The 18,686-nt window shown below is 33.3% G+C and overlaps 1 protein-coding gene across 1 annotated transcript; it reads right to left on the bottom strand.

Moving 5' to 3' along the window:
* Window positions 1-918: 918 nt before the first annotated feature.
* On the bottom strand, window positions 919-1,653 carry LOC120149225 (ethylene-responsive transcription factor WIN1-like). The gene is made up of 2 exons (XM_039162086.1): window positions 1,552-1,653; window positions 919-1,464 (listed from the first exon to the last, which is right to left on the bottom strand). The coding sequence occupies exons 1-2, from the start codon at window positions 1,629-1,631 to the stop codon at window positions 930-932; spliced, it is 615 nt and encodes a 204-aa protein (XP_039018017.1). The 5' UTR covers window positions 1,632-1,653; the 3' UTR covers window positions 919-929.
* Between the last annotated feature and the right edge of the window lie 17,033 nt (window positions 1,654-18,686).

Below are 18,686 nucleotides of genomic sequence, written 5' to 3'. Positions count from 1 at the left end.
GTGTCCAATGAAACAACACAACATTTAAGACCAACAACCAACCAACTACCTAGACTTATCTCAAATTGAGAGATTTTATTTAGCAATACTAATAATTCCATTTTTTTTCTAGGAAGGAACTAAGCCAACTAAAGTGATGAATAATAATTTTATGAACTCTAAGTTTTAAAAATAGAGACATTGGTAATTTGGTATATCATCCATGAAAGCTTCTGCTTTCTTATTCATAGATAATAAATACTAATTAGTGTTGCATTAATGTTGATGTTAACCAAATAATACATCTCCGTATGATTATTAGATCAAGACACCCAGACCTTAATTAATGGGAGACAAGTACAATTAATTTGTCTGGTTTCAGTTCTTATCTATCGACCTATCTCACATCTTTTTCAAACAATCATATAAAAGCCATACATTTGCTTCACTTAATCTTTCATTACCTAGTCCCAAAATATTATAGTTTTTGGTTGATGAATCGATTGAATCCATCATCATCTACCTTCAATTTTATTGACAATTAATATAGATGTATTATTTTATTTATAAAATATTTTAAAGGTGACAATAAATTAATTTAATTTGTTGATGAATCGATTCTATGATTTCATTAAATTTTATAATTTATAAATTTACATAACGATTATTAAAATATGATAGTTGGTGATTTTTCTAAATTAGATATATCAACACATTTGACAGAATCACATGCACATGATTATATACGCCTGTGCTGTGAAGAAAGTGAAAATTCGAGGAGATTCTTAGAGAGCAAGCAAAAATCATATAATATGAATCAATTGTTTTATCTCACAGGAAATTATAAACTTAATATTTTCTGTATAGCTGTAAACCTATAATTATGATCTACAGTGTACTTAAAAATTCTTAGTATATGATATTGACCCATAATTATGATCTATGACTAATTAAAGAAACAAGCTACCCTCCCCTTCTGGCACACCAAAGGAAGAACAGTTCCTATGAAGCAGTTCTTCTATCATTTGCAGTGCAATTCTCTCTTCTTCATCAATCTCTCCTCTAAGATCAGTAGTCTCTGTCAACCCTTGTGTTTTGGAAGGCAAAGTATTGGCAGAAACTTGAGCATTATTCCCTTTTCCAAGCTGGACGGTCATGACCCAGTTGGAATCCGAGGTGTTCCCTGCCCGCTTTTGCCACACGCCGATGTGTGAATTCTCTGTGTCCAGCCTTAGACAAGTCATGGAAGGAGATGGCGCCTTGCTGCATTTTCTAAGCTTTGCATGGAGAAGCTCAGATAGCTCATTTGGAGGTGATGAATGGGAACAACTTTCAGTGCCTTGCTGGTGATCTCCAATTGGTGTTGTTTGTGATGTGGGGAAGTTCGTTTTCGCATTCCTCCCACTCATTAAGATGGCAGCTTGATCATAAGCTCGAGCTGCCTCTTCAGCTGTTTCAAATGTACCAAGCCATACCCTTCTCTTTCTGCAACAAAATATTATAGTATATCAAAAGATTCAAGACAATAATTGATGATGAATACACTAAGAAAAGCTTGAAGAATAGACTTACAGTAAAGGGTGGCGAATTTCAGAAACCCAGGAGCCCCACTGTCGCTGCCTGACACCTCTGAACTTCTTTGATTGCACCATAATTAGGAAACAGATAGATTGGTTTGAATCTGAAAAATGCAAGGAAAAAAGCAGGTTCTAAGAAAAAAAATCAACCATAAATAGATGAACAAAGTACATGACATACATAAGAGGTGATCAGAGGATATACAGATACTTTCTTTTCTTTTTTACCGAAAAGATGAATTGTCGGCCAACTGAGAGGCGTGCTAGGAGGCTCGTAATTAACACGGTCACCTAAACCTTCATTAAAAACCTTGAGAACCTACCAAGTAAATGACTGGGGCTTACATTGAATGGTACTCCCTCATCAACTGCTTCCATGCCATATATAGTTAAGAAAACTACATTGATGGGACACAACTTTTTTTTTCATCCATGATACTCAACCGACGATTACTCCTTTTTTTAAATGATCATTACTAATATTAATGCAGATTAAAGAGTAACAGAGATGATTATCCAAAAAAAATTAATGATCCAGGCAATGTAATCGTGGGAGTTTATGAGCTTCACGTGGAGTGGAGCTAATTATTAATGTAGGCCAAGGTAACATGCGTCGTCATCAGCTGCTGGGATAAATGTCCACTGATCAATTACCATTGTTCTTACAAGGGTTCTCAGTTCAAAGTTCAGAGAACACAAAAAAAAAAAAAACTTGCGTATGTATATATACGTGATGATTTTGAAGATCAAAAACTTACCACTCACCAAGCAAGATAGATTACGAATCGATGCACCTCCACGCACATATATAATTTCAGACCTTAATTATGCATGACTCACCAAATGCTGTGCTATCTGCTTAGAACTGTGGCAAGGCTTTATATAGAACTTGAACGTATATAACTTTAGTTTAATGGTATAGTTAATGATTTATTATCAGTTTATTTCACATAGCTAAGACCATATAACCTAAGAGAACTGAATTTTCGGTTCAAGGAGCTATTGATATAAAACAAATAGACTTAACTGGAAGCAGTTAGATTAAATATGCAAGAAGCTAATGAAAGTCTCTGAAAAAAACTACAATTTTAGAGATATGCCTCTCTCCTAGTGATTTTTAGATACAGCTTGTAAAGTTTTATCCTTTTGTGCGGTAAGAACTGGAGGTTATATGGAAAGGCTAGATGGTTAGCTTTTGAATATATTGTAACGAATGCAGGTCGTGGCTGAATAGGAATCACTAACACCCAACTCAAAAGCATATTAAAAGAGTTGATGAGGTGGGAGATTATCAATCTTGCTTTGATCACTGGTCTTCCAGTTTCACCAGTACAGTTCCCGTACAAAGGCCATTATATCTCGACCTTCATCTCATCTGCCAATTCTCTTAAATTGATTAACTTTTACTCGATCGCCACCCATCTCATCTGCAAATGTTTCATTCCAATCTCAAATTTCATAAATAATCATATATTAATGTCAAATTTCATATCCAATCGTCGCGTGAGAAACATGGAAACTGCTGGGCAGGGCTCCTTGCTACTAATTGTAATATTGATGATGAGGAAACATAGGGCCACCAGTACAGCTAGATGGTGAAATGTCAAAGACTAGAGCAAAGGCATCAGCTTCAGCTCCCCCCATAAGCCTAGGAACTTAAAGACCTCCCTAAATAAATAAATCATAGATTTCTTAATTATCCCATGTGCAGCCTGTGGTCCTTTTTTTCTTATTTCTTTCTTTATCTGGTTGTTGCCTTATGATTTACCAGAAAGAAAGAAAAGAAATGATTTCTATCTTGAAGTCATTGAGGCCAGGGGCTCTAGGCAAGTATTTCCTGATATGGATGATGAGTAGAACTGAGATTCATGTGATTTTAACTTGGGTCAGGGTTTTAAATTGCGGACCGAAAACGCAATAGCGGTCGTGATATTACAGTAGCGCTGCCGGCCGAAATCGATTTTCATGCGATGGATAACAGATTCACACCAATAGCCCAGATTTTTTTTTGTTTCAGACAATGAAATCAAGGGCAGGGGAGGGGGAGGGGGAGGGGAGAGTTGAGAGTAAAACTGTAAAAGCAGATTTTTTTTTTCATACTAAAAGGTCGGGCAAGGGGGAAGGGTACTTGGCAGGGATTTCTTTTATTTTTTTAAAATAATTTTTAAAATATAATTTTAAAGGATATATTAATTTGACATCTCTCCTACTTTTAGAATTTATAATTTAATCGATAGTTTAAAATGTAAACTTTCATTTTTATTTAATTTAGTCTTAATTTCAGTAATATAAATTTTTCTGCAATTTAAATTTTCAATTTTATTTTAATTATATTTAATTTAGTTATTTTAGTGTAAGTTGTGCGACATTTAAAAAAATCACGACCGCAATGACCATAATGACATCCGTTATGTCCGTAACTGTGATAAACGTGATACGACCGAAAACGTGACCGTGAACGCTATTTAAATCTCTTCCTTGGGTTATTACTTGCTTTTTGAGTTTTTCAGACGCACATGTAGTCTTGTACAATAACATTGATAAGGTTTTTACAACCTTCCTAGGACAGGAATGGCAGAAGAGATGTTAAAGATCTTGTTTCATAAGAGGTCATTTAAGACTACATTTATATATATACATGTATGTAAACTACACAACAAAATAGGTTTTAGCGTCGTTTTTAATCGCCGCTAAAAACCCTTCTGGTGCAAGAAACAAACGTCTCAAAAAGCTCCGCTAAAGGTTATGTTTTTAGTGACATTTGTTCCTAAAAATACCACTAAATATTCTGACATATAGTGGAGTTTGTGAATGTAAAACGTTGCATTTGACTACATATATAGTGGCGTTTTCTATATAGCGCCGCAAAAGATCTTGAACTTTGGTGGCATTTTGTTTAAATAACGTCGGTATTGACTATGTATTTAGTGACATTTTATTATACAAACACCGCTAATTAAAATTGATTTTTATCTTAAAATGCTGCTAAACCAACCTGATTTGTAAATATTATTTTCTACTATTTTACCCAAATTTATTATCATGTAACAAAATCCAATAACAACCACATTAAAATTTAATTACGACTCGGATTAAGTAAAAATAGTTGACATAAATAAATCAAAGTTTACAAACATTCAAGTAAACTATAATGTACTTCAACATCATTAACTAGAAAGTTGTATGAGAAAATTTAAAAAAAAAATCACATTTACAAGATTAATTGCCATGCTTTCTCTTTTCAACTTCTCATCGATATAGCTATATCATAGATAATCGTACCCACAAGATCAAAAGTTCCAGGCTACATAAAAATTTTAGATGTGTAAGTTTTATTGTAAGAGTGCTTCTCGTTGAAATAATTTATATATAGTTTAAGGGCATAAAACTTCAAGAGTATTCATTTACTTGTAAGTACTTGCTAAGAACAAATATGTAAGGGAAAGTAGCTTTCAATGAAGGGGGTACAGTTGCATTGTTGAAGGCCTACATTAAAACACATACATATTCAGTTACATAAACTAGAAATGTCACAAGGCAACTTTTGTGCAACAACATATGTTGGAACACTCCAAAATAATAGGGTGCATGATCAACTTTGTAAGGCTGCAACCAATATCATGAATTTAATTTGAAGCTTATAAAAAGCACAGCTTGGACTTGGTGATCAACTCCATTCAATATTGCATTCGAATAAATGTTCCTGGATCATCTCTAAAATAATGCAAGGGGTTTATTCATTATAAAGCCAAAAAAAAAAGACAATGATGGTCTCTAAAGTGATGATGTTCTCTCTATATATTTCTAATCAATAACTATTGATTTGAAATAGTAATTTCATTAAAAAAAAGTTTAAGAAATTCAAGTTTTCATAGGGTAGTAATTAGCATTGCCTTCTATAGTGCACAACGAATGGTCACTCTGATGCACATAATGAGCTATTGTTATCGAATCACTGATATTATACCTTTTGAAACATCGATTAGTTGAAGTTCCTAAATTGTATATTGGACACTATATCATCATATACAAACAATTTCATTCATCACTGACTTAACAAGCCATATTAAATTATGTTGAAAACATTTTGATGTTTCGATATAACAAATTAAGTTAAATGAATTTTAAGATTTTACAAAAGATTTTCTAAGTATATTCGATGTAATTATTCGAATATCAAAATATTACTCCAAGTCTTTCAAAGTTCATTTTAATCCTTACTAAATTGTAAAATTGTGTTTTATACTTCAACTATTTTTAAAACAATTTTACAAAGTATTTCGAATCATTTCAAAGTCAAGAAAAATCATATTGTCCAGGGGGTACAGTTTCCCCTACAGGTTTTTGGCTCCTAGAAAATAGAATGTCCAGGGGGTACAAATTCCCCCCCCAGTGGGTACCGATTCCCCCTGTCTAACGGTCGAAATCAGATTGTAATTAGGGAACCGATTCCTTATGAGGGGGTACCGATTCCCCCCACGCTCCAAGCTGTTTTATTAATGGATTCTCATCTCCAAATGGCTCCAAAACATCCCCAACGGCTATATATGACTTCAAACACATTCCAAGCTATAAATAAAAGCTAAGGACACTTGAAGAAGTAAGAGAACAACCATCCAAGCAATCAAACATAAGAGAAGAGTTTTTCATTCTTATTTCATTTTTCTCTTGTAAATATTTTGTTATTGTGAACTAAATATTGTAAACACCTACCTTAGAGAGGTTTTCTTGTTTACTTATTTTATCCTTTAGTAAAGGGGAAAGGTTCTAGCTTATCCCGTGTAAAAGCTAGGGAAAGGTTCTAGTTTAGCCCGTAAAAACTAGGGAGTTGTAAGGTTATCTCTTTGTCCTCAAAAGAAAGAACAAATTAGTGAATTTGTTGGAAAATCCTTGGTAAGGAGCTAAGGTAGTGGACATAGACTTTGGTTGAGAAAGTCGAACCACTATAAATCGATGTGCAATTCTCTATCTTTCAATCTCCTTACTCCCTAAACACAAAACTGTTCCGACCCCTCTTTGCAAACCGTTCCGATTGTCAATTTGAGCTTCCGAAAATCCCAACAATTGGCATCAGAGCCTAACTCGTTAAGAATGTTTAACCACCTTGATACGATCCTCGAAGAAGCTTTACCAATTCTTGACACAACCGAGAAGATGGCTTCCACCTCTGGCTCGTTCCACATGAAAGACGCTCTACCAACAAACAAGCCTCCATACTTCAATGGAGTCAACTATCGTCATTGGAAGAAATTAATGAAGGTATTCATCCAATCCAATTATCTTGATCATGGGAGATAATCGAGAACGGCTACTCTTCTCCAAAGAATAAGAAGAAGAAGAGGAGTGACAAAGAACGGAAGAAAGCTCAACTTAATGCCAAGGCCATGCACATGTTGTTTTGTGCATTTGGTCATGAAATCTATGAAGGGGTTTCTTCATGTTCAAGTGTCAAGGAGCTTTGGAATAAGCTTGAGGAAATCCATGGAAACAAGAAAGAAGAACCAACAAATGTGGTATCTCTAATGGCTCATGAAGAGCCCGAGGTATATTCTAACTCAAATGAATTTAATTCATATACGTTTGATGAGTTACAAGATGCTTTTAATAGGTTATATTCGGAGTTTGAGACCATGAACTCCAAATATAAGAAAATGATTTCAAAATTTAAAATCGAAAATGATTTTCTTTTGAAAACAAAAATAGATTTTGAAAGCCAAAATGAAATTTTTAAAAAAGATTTAGAGCTTTCAAAAATAAAAATTGAAAGTTTTGAAAAAAAATTGATTTAAAAGTTAAGCTTGAATGCTTAACAAAAGAAAAAGAAATCATTTTAAATAATTCATTTAGTTCAATAATGACAATATGCTCACATTGTCATTATCATGGTCATAAGGAACATACTTGTCCTTTGAAGAAAGAAAAACGTTTTAGAATTAGACAAGTATGGGTTCCGAAAGGAACAAGGGGCATTTAAATTAACGTCCAAGGATCCAAAGCAATTTGGATACCAAAATCTACTTAAATGTCTCTTGTAGGTGTGTGGGAGCAATGGTGATGAAAATAATGATATTCAAGATGCTCTAGCCACACATGAAAAAGGAATGGGTAACCTCTAAGCTTAATACTTTTAATTTTGGTTATTTGGTTGCTCATTTGATTTTAAGCATGCATGAGTTTTGTTTTAAATGATTATGCATCATTGTTTTTAATCTCATGTATGTTGAAAAGATGATTATGATGAACATTTTAAAGATATATTAATTTTTAAGAATTTTTAGTTCATCATAATAAAATTTTGGTCAAATTGGTTTTAAATGAAAATGATATTTCTCTAACAATTGATATCAAAATTTTCAAATGCATAACATTTTTTTTTTTTGGAAAACGTTATGCATATGATCTTAAATTCAACAATTGGTATTGCATAAAGTATTTTAGACTTGGATGTATTGAATTTCATGTGCTACTAACATGTTTGTTATTCTTTGTTGAAATTCAATTTTGTTTAAGTGTCAAAATCCTAAAAGCATAATTTTATTTGGAATGCATTTATTGAGGGGGAGCTTTGATTTTTTTTTTTCAAATGATTTTTAAAATGTCAAATTTACTACTTACTCTCCAAAGTTATTTTGAACTTCAAAGATTAGAGTCTTTTTGATTTAACAAAAAGGGGGAGAAGTGTTAAGGTGTTAAAGGGGAGAAGTGTTAAGGTAAGGGGGAGTAATTTCAAACTTGATTTCAAAATCTTAAAATTACTCAAATGTTTTGTTATATCAAAAAGGGGGAGATTGTTGAAAACATTTTGATGTTTCGATATAACAAATTAAGTTAAATTAATTTTAAGATTTTACAAAAGATTTTCTAAGTATATTCGATGTAATTATTCAAATATCAAAATATTACTCCAAGTCTTTCAAAGTTCATTTCGAACCGTTTCAAAACCAAGAAAAATCAGATTGTCCAAGGGGTACAGATTCTCTCCCCCCTAGGAGGTACCGATTCCCCCCCAGGGGGTACCGATTCCCCCCGTCTAACGATCGAAATCATATTGTAATTAGGGAACCGATTCCCTATGAGGGGGTACCGATTCCCCCATGCTCCAAGCTGTTTTATTAATGGATTCTCATCTCCAAACGCTCTAAAACATCCCCAATGGCTATATATGATTTCAAACACATTCCAAGCTATAAATACAAGCTAAGGACACTTGAAGAAGTAAGAGAACAACAATCCAAGCAACCAAACACAAGAGAAGAGTTTTTCATTCTTATTTCATCTTTCTCTTGTAAATATTTTGTTCTTGTGAGCTAAATATTGTAAACACCTACCTTAGAGAGGTTTTCTTGTTTACTTATTTTATCCTTTAGTAAAGGGGAAAGGTTCTAGCTTATCCCGTGTAAAAGCTAGGGAAAGGTTCTAGTTTAGCCCGTAAAAACTAGGGAGTTGTAAGGTTATCTCTTTGTCCTCAAAAGAAAGAACAAATTAGTGAATTTGTTGGAAAATCCTTGGTGAGGAGCTAAGGTAGTGGACGTAGACTTTGGTTGAGAAAGTCGAACCACTATAAATCGCTATGCAATTCTCTATCTTTAATCTCCTTACTCCCTAAACACAAAATCGTTCCGACCCCTCTTTGCAAACCGTTCCAATTGTCAATTTGAGCTTCCGAAAATCCCAACAAATTCCCAAAAGCTTGTTGAATTATGGAAATTCAACGAATATTATGAACTCATCGGCTCATAGAATCAAATGCAACTCTTTAAGTTTTGTTTCTTACTAAAATTAGAAACCCAGTAAGGCTTACTTGTGAAACTAGAAATCCTAACTCACTAAAACTTAATTCAAAGTCATCAATCCTAACTCACTACAAAATTCTAGCAATCGACTAAATTGCAAAAAGTATGAACTCAATAGACAATTCAACAAAACTAATAGCACCACTAAAACGAGCAGTGGAGTGTCAAATCAATAATAAGCAATTAGCAACACCTTCAACCTACAAAGAGAATGCATTCATTAAAAAATAAAATAAATAAGTACCACCTGGATTCAAACTAAATTTGATCTAAATGCATAAGTTATGTTCATCTAGCCGTTAAACATCAAAGATAAAGGAAATTAAAGCAGAAATTTTTAATAAAATAGAAAAACAACCGTCAAGACCATTACCACTAATGAACCAATTAAACCAAGTTCAACCAAAATAACAAAAAAAACAGACAGGAAACAAAACCATTCAAAAAATAAGTAAGCAAGCATAAGCATTACATTTAATTTCACAATTGAGAATATATCACAACAAATTAAAACTCACAGCCAATATATCAAATAAATTATGTCAAAAACTAATTCTTTGTAATGGCTTCAAATTAAATGTGTTGTGATAAATGAAAAACAAAATAAAAACATTATCATGTATTTCACTCTCCAAAAAGAATACTTTTCTTAAAACAAAATGAATTGAGAATATCCTCAACATATAAAGACAACAGACATTGATGCAAAACTTTTGCTATAAAACTTAAAGAACATATAAAGTTTCATATAAATGGGGCATAATTGGCCTATCATAAGCAACATAAGGACTCTTAAGAAATCTAAAATAAAACCTAGAACCAACCAAATTAAACAAAACCCAGAAAACCTCCTCAACATATAAACAACAGACATTTCACATTTTTACAAAACCGATATAAGACTTTGAAAAACATAAGAAAATGCATAGAAATGGAGCATAATTTGCCAAACATAAACAACACAATGACATTTTAAAACTCATAGAAACAACTAATTAAGCAAATCCAGAAACCATCATCATTTGAAACGTCAATTTACATCCTCAAATACACAAATCATATTTATATATATAAAAAAGAAACATAAATAAAAAGGGGTTTCTTTCCTTCAATTTAGCGTCACGTAAGAAGAAACAAATACAAGAATCCCCACAAATAGATGAACACTACAAATAGAAAAAACTTGGTTTTGAACAAGGTTTTGAACAAACTACAGGTTCCTTTAAATTAGATTAAACTTGTTAGTAATTTAGTTTCTCCTCATAATTGGCAACAAGAATAACATCAAACCATTAGGAAACTGATCTTTAAACTACTTTCTCTACATGCAGGTGTTTTTATCTTCCTTAAAAACCAAAAAACCAAGAATGACATAGGATAGAATGTGTCGTAACCGGTTTTCGTCCGGCACGAAATATTATATTTGGCGGGGAAATTGATGTGAATAAATGGTTTTGAAAATAATTTGGGAGTCGCCATCGGCCTTTTGGGTCAGGTAGGTCGAATACCTAAAGATTATTTTTTTTAAAAAAAAGAGTTTTAAGAAAACACTCATTAAAAAAAATGAACTGATCTGCGTTTATAACCAAAAATTCGTTCTTTTTAATAATAAAAAGGGATTCGTGGTCGGTTACGTTTAGGGAAGGATTAGCACCCCCTACAACGCCCAAAATTGGTACTTTTTAATTATAAATTGTCTCTATTATTAAAAATATTAAAAATTTAAAATATATTTAATTTATAATCCTATTATTTCAAAATTATACAAAATATTTATTTAAAAAATATCAGAAAAGGACTTCTAGGTGCCTTAAGACAGCTCTTTTCTTTGATATTGATTAATTTACATAAAATTAAATAATAATTTTTTTATAATATTTAATTTTAAAATACCAGAATAGGACATCCAGTTGTATTAAGACTGTCCTTTTCTTCGATATTGAAAAATAAATATTAAAATAATTTATTTGAAATAAATTTATTTATTATATATATTTATGACTATAAAAATATTTAAATAAATAACAAGTAAAATTAAAATAAAATACAATTGGAGCTATATATTTAAAAACAATAAAATAAATGAAAACATTTAAAATAAATGAATAAATTATAGTAAAAATAAAATTAAAAACCTAATTCATAATTAATCAAAATTATAGGGATTAAACATGCTATTTCTTTATTTTATAATTTTAGTGACTAAAATAAACTTATCTAAAATTCGGATACTAGAATAAAATAAATTAAAAATAAACTAGGGATTAAAATATTATTTATTAAAATTAAGGGATTAAATCTGTTATTTATCCTAAAATATTATTTTAACATAAAGGACTAAAATAAATGAAATTAAAATTTAGAGATCAAATTAAAAAGATTATAAATTCGATTTAGTGACTAAAATGTAAAGTTTACAAGTTCGAATGGCTTCGGATGGGGTTTAACTATTATTTAATTACACGCAGAGTCCTTCTCGAAACGACGTCGTTCGGGAAGGCCTATAAAAGGTCCAAAACGGCTGGCCCGAAGGGCCAGCCTTCATTTCATTTTTTTTCTTTCTCTCTCAAGCAGAGAGAGAGCTCTGGCCTCTCTCTAGCTTCCCTCATCGGAGGGAAGTCGGTCACCGGACGGCAACCGTCTGCCGCCGTGACCGTCACCGCCGGCCACCGCATCCGGTGGCCGGAAAATTTTATTTTTATACTATTGGGTAGATCGGACCGTCCTAAGGACGGTTCCGGCGTTATTTTCTCCTAAATAGCTCTCAATCGGAGCAAATCCAAAGAAATACCTTCGGTATTTTCGAAGGTTTTGGTGAGATCCGGTGGTCGGGCTTCCTCGGTAAGTTTCTCTTCTTCCTTTTTCTTTCTTTTCTGTTTCTTTGCTGCGTTGTTGTTGAGATCGTTGGTAGTGTTTTGTTTCTTTGTATTTCTCTTCTCTCTGTGTATTTTCTGTCTCTGTCCCTCTGTCCGTGTTTTTTTTTTTGCAGGTTCGGGTGGTGGCTTTTATAGCCACCACCGGTGTGGTCATCGGACCGGTCCGAAGAGTGAGTTTCGGTGAGTCACCGGACTACCAGTGGTGACTCACCCCTTAGCCATGGCGTGGACGGATGGCGTTGGAGCTTCTGGAACCTTCGGTTGGGATGTGGCAGCGGTGGAGGCAGAGGCGGCTGAAGGCAGAGACGGTTAGGGATTAGGGTTAGGAAACCCTAACTAAAACCCTAAATGTTTAGGGTTTCGGTTTGGGTTTTAGGCCGGTTAACTGGGCTTGTAATTTAATATTATTTATATATGTATTTAATATATTTAATAATAATAATAATGATAATAATAATAATAATAATAATTATAGTAATAATAATTATAATAATAATAATAATAATATTTATAATATGGGTAAAAAATTAGTATCTTCAGCTGCCCCTCTTTGCTCATTCTTGTGTTAACAAGAATAGGGCAAAGATGAAAAGATAATAAAATTTTTTATCCATTTGGCTTCACTTGATTATAATGAGATGTTGAATAAATTCTTCTCTTTCTTTCAAATGAGTTCTTCTCATTATGAACTTTCCGCTGGGGATGATGTTGACCTCTTTCTTTCTGTGATAGAGTCATTCAAAAGGTTGAATAAGCTCTTGATGAGTTCTTCTCATTATGAACTTTCTCTAGAAAGGCTGATGCTAATCTATCTCCTTCTGTGATAGAATTATGCAAAAAGTTGAACAAGTTCTTCTTATTATGAACTTCTTATTCCTTCTTCAGATGAGTTCTTCTCATTATGAACTTCTCTGGAAAAGATAATCCATCAATTGATGAATTCAGGTAAAAGGTTGAACAAATTCTTCTCATTATGAACTTCTTCTTCCTTATTCAGATGAGTTCTTCTCATTATGAACTCTATCTGGCAATGTTGATCCATCAAATGATGAATTCAAACAAAAAGTTGAACAAATTCTTCTCATTATGAATTTCTTCTTCCTTCTTCAGATGACGAGTTCTTCTCATTATGAACTCTACCTGGCAATGTTGATCCATCAAATGATGAATTCAAACAAAAGGTTGAACAAGCTCTTCTCATTATGAACTTCTTATTCCTTCTTCAGATGAGTTCTTCTCATTATGAACTTTCTCTGGAAATGTCAATCCATCAAATGATAGATTTGAGTCTTTGCTAAAATCTTTGAAATTCCTGTTAAAAATTCAACAAGAATAAAATGAATGAAAATGCATCTATTTTTGCAAATGCCTAAATATGATGCATGAATGTTAAGTTGTTTGATTTCAGATTGGTGAATTGAGTATTTCTTCAATTGTAAAAACCCAATAGATCTTTCTTCTTCAAATCAGAGAATCTATCATCTTTGACAAATGTATGTAGATATTATGTCACTAAACCTTTTGAGAATAAAACTCAATAGTATAGGCTCTTGAAAAGCTTGCATTCAGGCAACATGTTGATTCTGATAACAACTCATCTGATTATGAAGTGACCTTTCAAGATGATTTCACAGATATCGATAGTTCTTCTAATACCGAGAAATCTTGAATTCTGATTCTGATGAGGAGAATAAACTGTTATACTTGACAAAAATGGGATTCTCAGAGGCTGAAACTTCAAATAGCCCTGGAGAAACGTGGTCCAGATTCATCAATTGCAAAATTGATAGATTTTATATGTGCTGCTCAAATGACTAAAGATGCTGACGCAAGATGGGAAGCCATTATGTGATGATCCCAATTACAAGAAAAGGCGAAACTTGGCTATGATTTTTGGGAAAGGAATAAGCAAAAGAAGCTTGAAAAGAAACTTCTTAATGAAGACGATCATGCAGTTCATCTTTTAATTCCAATGATTGGTTCTGTAGTTCCTACCAAACCAGATCAGATAACTCAAAGAACACTTCCAGAAGATGCTATTGATTCTCCTTATTTCTACTATGAGCAAATTCATCTTCCAAATTCAATGATTGGTTCTGTCAAACCAGATCAGATAACTCAAAGAACACTTCCAGAAGATGCTATTGATTCTCCTTATTTCTACTATGAGCAAATTCATCTTCCAAATTCAATGATTGGTTCTGTCAAACCAGATCAGATAACTCAAAGAACACTTCCAGAAGATGCTATTAGCAAATTCATCTTCCAAATTCAATGATTGGTTCTGTCAAACCAGATCAGATAACTCAAAGAACACTTCCAGAAGATGCTATTAGCAAATTCATCTTCCAAATTCAATGATTGGTTCTGCCAAACCAGATCAGATAACTCAAAGAACACTTCCAGAAGATGCTATTAGCAAATTCATCTTCCAAATTCAATGATTGGTTCTGCTAAACCAGATCAGATAACTCAAAGAACACTTCCAGAAGATGCTATTAATACATTACATTTGTTCCAGTTAATGTTTGGACTAGGATATCACAGTGCTTATTAGATGTAAAGCCAGAATTTGTAGATTCGAAGCATTTCCATGCTACTACACTGAAAAGGGCTATATTCATAATTCTGCCAATTAAGAACAGATTTTCTCTTATTCTGCTTCCTCCATGTGCTGATGCTTTTCCATTGACAAAGAAATGATGGCTTTCATGGGATCCAAGAACAAAGTTGAACTGTTTATAAACATATACAGGAAGTGCCAAATTGACAGAAAGGATCTGTAAGGCTCTTGAAGGTTATGACAATGAGCCACCTTCGAGTGTCCAGAAGTATGTTCTTGATGAGTGCTGAAAATGGAATCTAGTATGGGTTGGAAGGAATAAAGTTGCTCCACTTGAACCTGATGAGGTGGAAATGCTTCTAGGTTTCCTTAAAAACCATACACAAGGATCTGTATAGAGACATGTTTCCCAGTGATATCAATGTCTTGTTTCTTTTTGCTGGAATCAATGCTACAAAGGTTGCCTTCTACTGTCTTAGTATATCTTTGAAAACAGATGTGCAAGAACTGAATGGTGATCGGTTGGAGCAATTGATGAGTAGATTTGTCAAATTCGACCTTGTTGTCGGTTATATCTAGCATAACAACCTTATTGTTCAAGATGGTGATGATTTGCTTACTTTGTATTCCATGTATTTAAAAGTATTAACATAAAGTGATATTCAAAAATCTTAAAATTATGTTAATTCATAGAAGAATAAATTGAATTTCCAAAAATAAATTGAATCTCAAATAAATTGAACTTGAAATAGATAGAATTGTATTCAAAGTTATGGCAAGCATAAGAATGATAAAAATTCAAATGTCTCAACAAATTATAAGCATAAGTATTTCTAAATTAATCAAGTTGACACAACTTAGAGAAATGATGTAAGCTTTTGTCTGGAAGATATCAAACGTTGTCGAAATGCTTGTAGATGTGAAGTTTCTTCCAAACTGTCAAAATCTTAAGAGGGTTCAATTGCCAGATGCCTAATATCAACCTGCATTTGAGCCGCCTTTTCCGGTTTTCAACTCAAATCCTTCCTTTGGTTACAAGATGCCCTTTGCGGGTTTTCACCTTGACCCCCCTTTTTTTCTTTTTTTTTTTTTTTCTTTTTTTTTCTTTTTTTTTCTTTTCTTTTTTTTTTTTTTTTTCTTTTTTTTTTTTTTTTTTTTTTTCTTCAAGCATAATATTTCTTGACAGAATCTGAGTTTATTGGATTTCTCAGAATTTTTCCATCCATTTCTGCCAAGATCAATGCTCCTCCGAAAAGGCCTTTTTTACAACGTATGACCCTTCCCAATTAGGCATCCATTTCCCACGGAAATCTTTATGTATAGGCAAGATCTTTTTTAGTACTAGATCACCCTCTTGGAATTCTCTTGGATGTACTTTTTTGTCATGAGACTTCATCATCCGTTTTTGATACATCTGTCCATGGCAAATAGCTTTCAATCTTTTCTCCTCAATAAGGTTCAATTGATCAAATCTAGCTTGGATCCATTCAGATTCATCCAATTTTATTTCTCTCAATATTCGAAGCGATGGAATCTCAACTTCAATTGGTAAGACTGCTTCCATTCCGTAGACTAAAGAAAAAGGCGTTGCCCCAGTAGATGTTCTAACAGTAGTTCGGTATGCATATAGAGCAAAAGGTAACTTTTCGTGCCAATCTTTGTAAGTTTCAGTGGTCTTTGTAATGATTCTCTTGATGTTCTTATTTGCTGCTTCAACTACCCCATTCATCTTTGGACGATATGCCACTGAGTTTGCATGTTTAATCTTAAACTGCGCACAAAGTTCGGTCATCATTTTGTTGTTCAGGTTCAGAGCATTATCTGTAATGATCCTTTCTGGTAGGCCATACCGGCAAACTATCTCTTTCTTTATGAATTTGCAGACTGTGGATCTCTTAATATTAGTATATGAAGCAGCTTCAACCCATTTGGTAAAATAATCAATTGCCACAAGAATGAAGCAATGTCCATTTGATGCTTTTGGTGTGATTGCACCAATGACATCTATTCCCCACATAGAAAATGGCCAGGGTGCTGTCATTACATGTAAAGGAGATGGGGGTACATGAATTTTGTCTGCATATATCTGGCATTTATGACATTTCCTTGCATAATCAATGCAATCTGTGTACATGGTAGCCCAATAGTATCCATATCTCATTATTTTTCTGGCCATAGAAAGACCATTTGCATGTGTTCCACATATTCCACTGTGTACTTCTTCAATGACTTTTCGAGCTTCGCTGGTATTTAAACATCTCAAGAGCATTTGATCATTGCTTCTTCTATACATAATCTCTCCATCAAGAAAATATCCAGCCGCCATTCTTCTCAAGGTTCTTTTATCAATTTCCGATGCATTTGGTGGATAACTTTGATTTTTGATATATTGCAGAATATCATGATACCATGGTTTACCATTTACCTCTTCTTCCACACTATAACAATGTGCAAGAATTTCATATACTTGCATTTTGATTGGCATCATATCAACTTTCTTAGTTGCTTGAAACATAGCAGCTAATGTAGCCAAAGCATCTGCCATTTGATTTTCTTCTCGAGGGAGATAATTGAAGGTAACTCTCTCAAATTCTTTCACTAATTCGAGGGTAAAATTTCGGTATTCCAACAATTTGGGATCTTTTGTTTCCCATTCTCCTCGTAATTGATACACCACTAAAGATGAATCTCCATATATTTTGAGACATTTGATTTTTCTTTCTATAGCTGCTTTCAATCCCATGACACAAACTTCATATTCCGCCATATTATTGGTGCAAAAGAACTCCAGTCTACTTGTAAAGGGATAATAAACATTTTCGGGAGAAATTAACACTGCTCCGATTCCTCGTCCCAAAGCATTGGATGCTCCGTCAAAGTAAAGCTTCCAAGTTTCCAATGCATCATTTGTTTTGACTTCTTCATTCATGGATATGCACAACAAATCTTCATCGACAAAATTGAAGTTCAAAGGCTGATAATCATTTGATACACGACTGGCCAGAAAATCAGCCATTACACTTCCTTTTATTGCTTTTTGGTTGACATATACAATATCAAACTCAGATAATAACATCTGCCATCTAGCCATTCTGCCTGTCAAAGCTGGTGATTCCATTAAGAATTTCAAAGGATCAAGTTTTGATATCAACCAAGTAGTATGGTATAACATATATTGTCTGAGTCTTCGAGTAGTCCACACCAAGGCACAACATAATTTTTGTATTGGTGGATATCGAATTTCACAATCAGTAAATTTCTTGCTCAGATAGTAAATAGCTTTTTCTTTTCTTCCAGATTCATCATGCTGTCCCAGTACACATCCCATTGAATTTTCGAAGACCGTCAAGTAGAGAATTAATGGTCTATCAGGCATTGGTGATACTAAAATTGGGGCATTGGATAAATATTTCTTAATAATATCCAAAGTTTCTTGACATTCTTCATTCCAGACTTCAGGATTGTTCTTTCGAAGTAATTTGAACACTGGATCACATTTGTCAGTTAATTGAGAAATGAACCGAGATATATAATTTAATCTTCCCAAAAAGCCTCGAACTTCCTTTTTTGTATTGGGTGGTGGAAGATCTTGAATTGCTTTTACTTTATCTGGATCAATCTTAATTCCTTTTTTGCTGACCACAAATCCCAAAAGTTTCCCAGAAGTTACCCCAAAAGTGCATTTTGCGGGGTTGAGCTTTAATTGATATTTCCTCAATCTCTGGAAAAGCTTTCTCAGATTTTGAATATGTTCTTCTTCAGTTAGGGATTTGGCAATCATGTCATCTACATATACTTCAATCTCTTTGTGCATCATGTCATGAAACAAAGTTACCATGGCTCTTTGATATGTTGCCCCTGCATTTTTCAATCCAAATGGCATCACTTTATAACAGAA

The sequence above is a fragment of the Hibiscus syriacus genome, unplaced genomic scaffold (genome assembly GCF_006381635.1).
Source record: "Hibiscus syriacus cultivar Baekdansim isolate YM2019G1 unplaced genomic scaffold, ASM638163v2 tig00110998_pilon, whole genome shotgun sequence".
Lineage (NCBI taxonomy): Eukaryota > Viridiplantae > Streptophyta > Magnoliopsida > Malvales > Malvaceae > Hibiscus > Hibiscus syriacus.
This window is presented reverse-complemented; position numbering and strand designations above follow the sequence as displayed.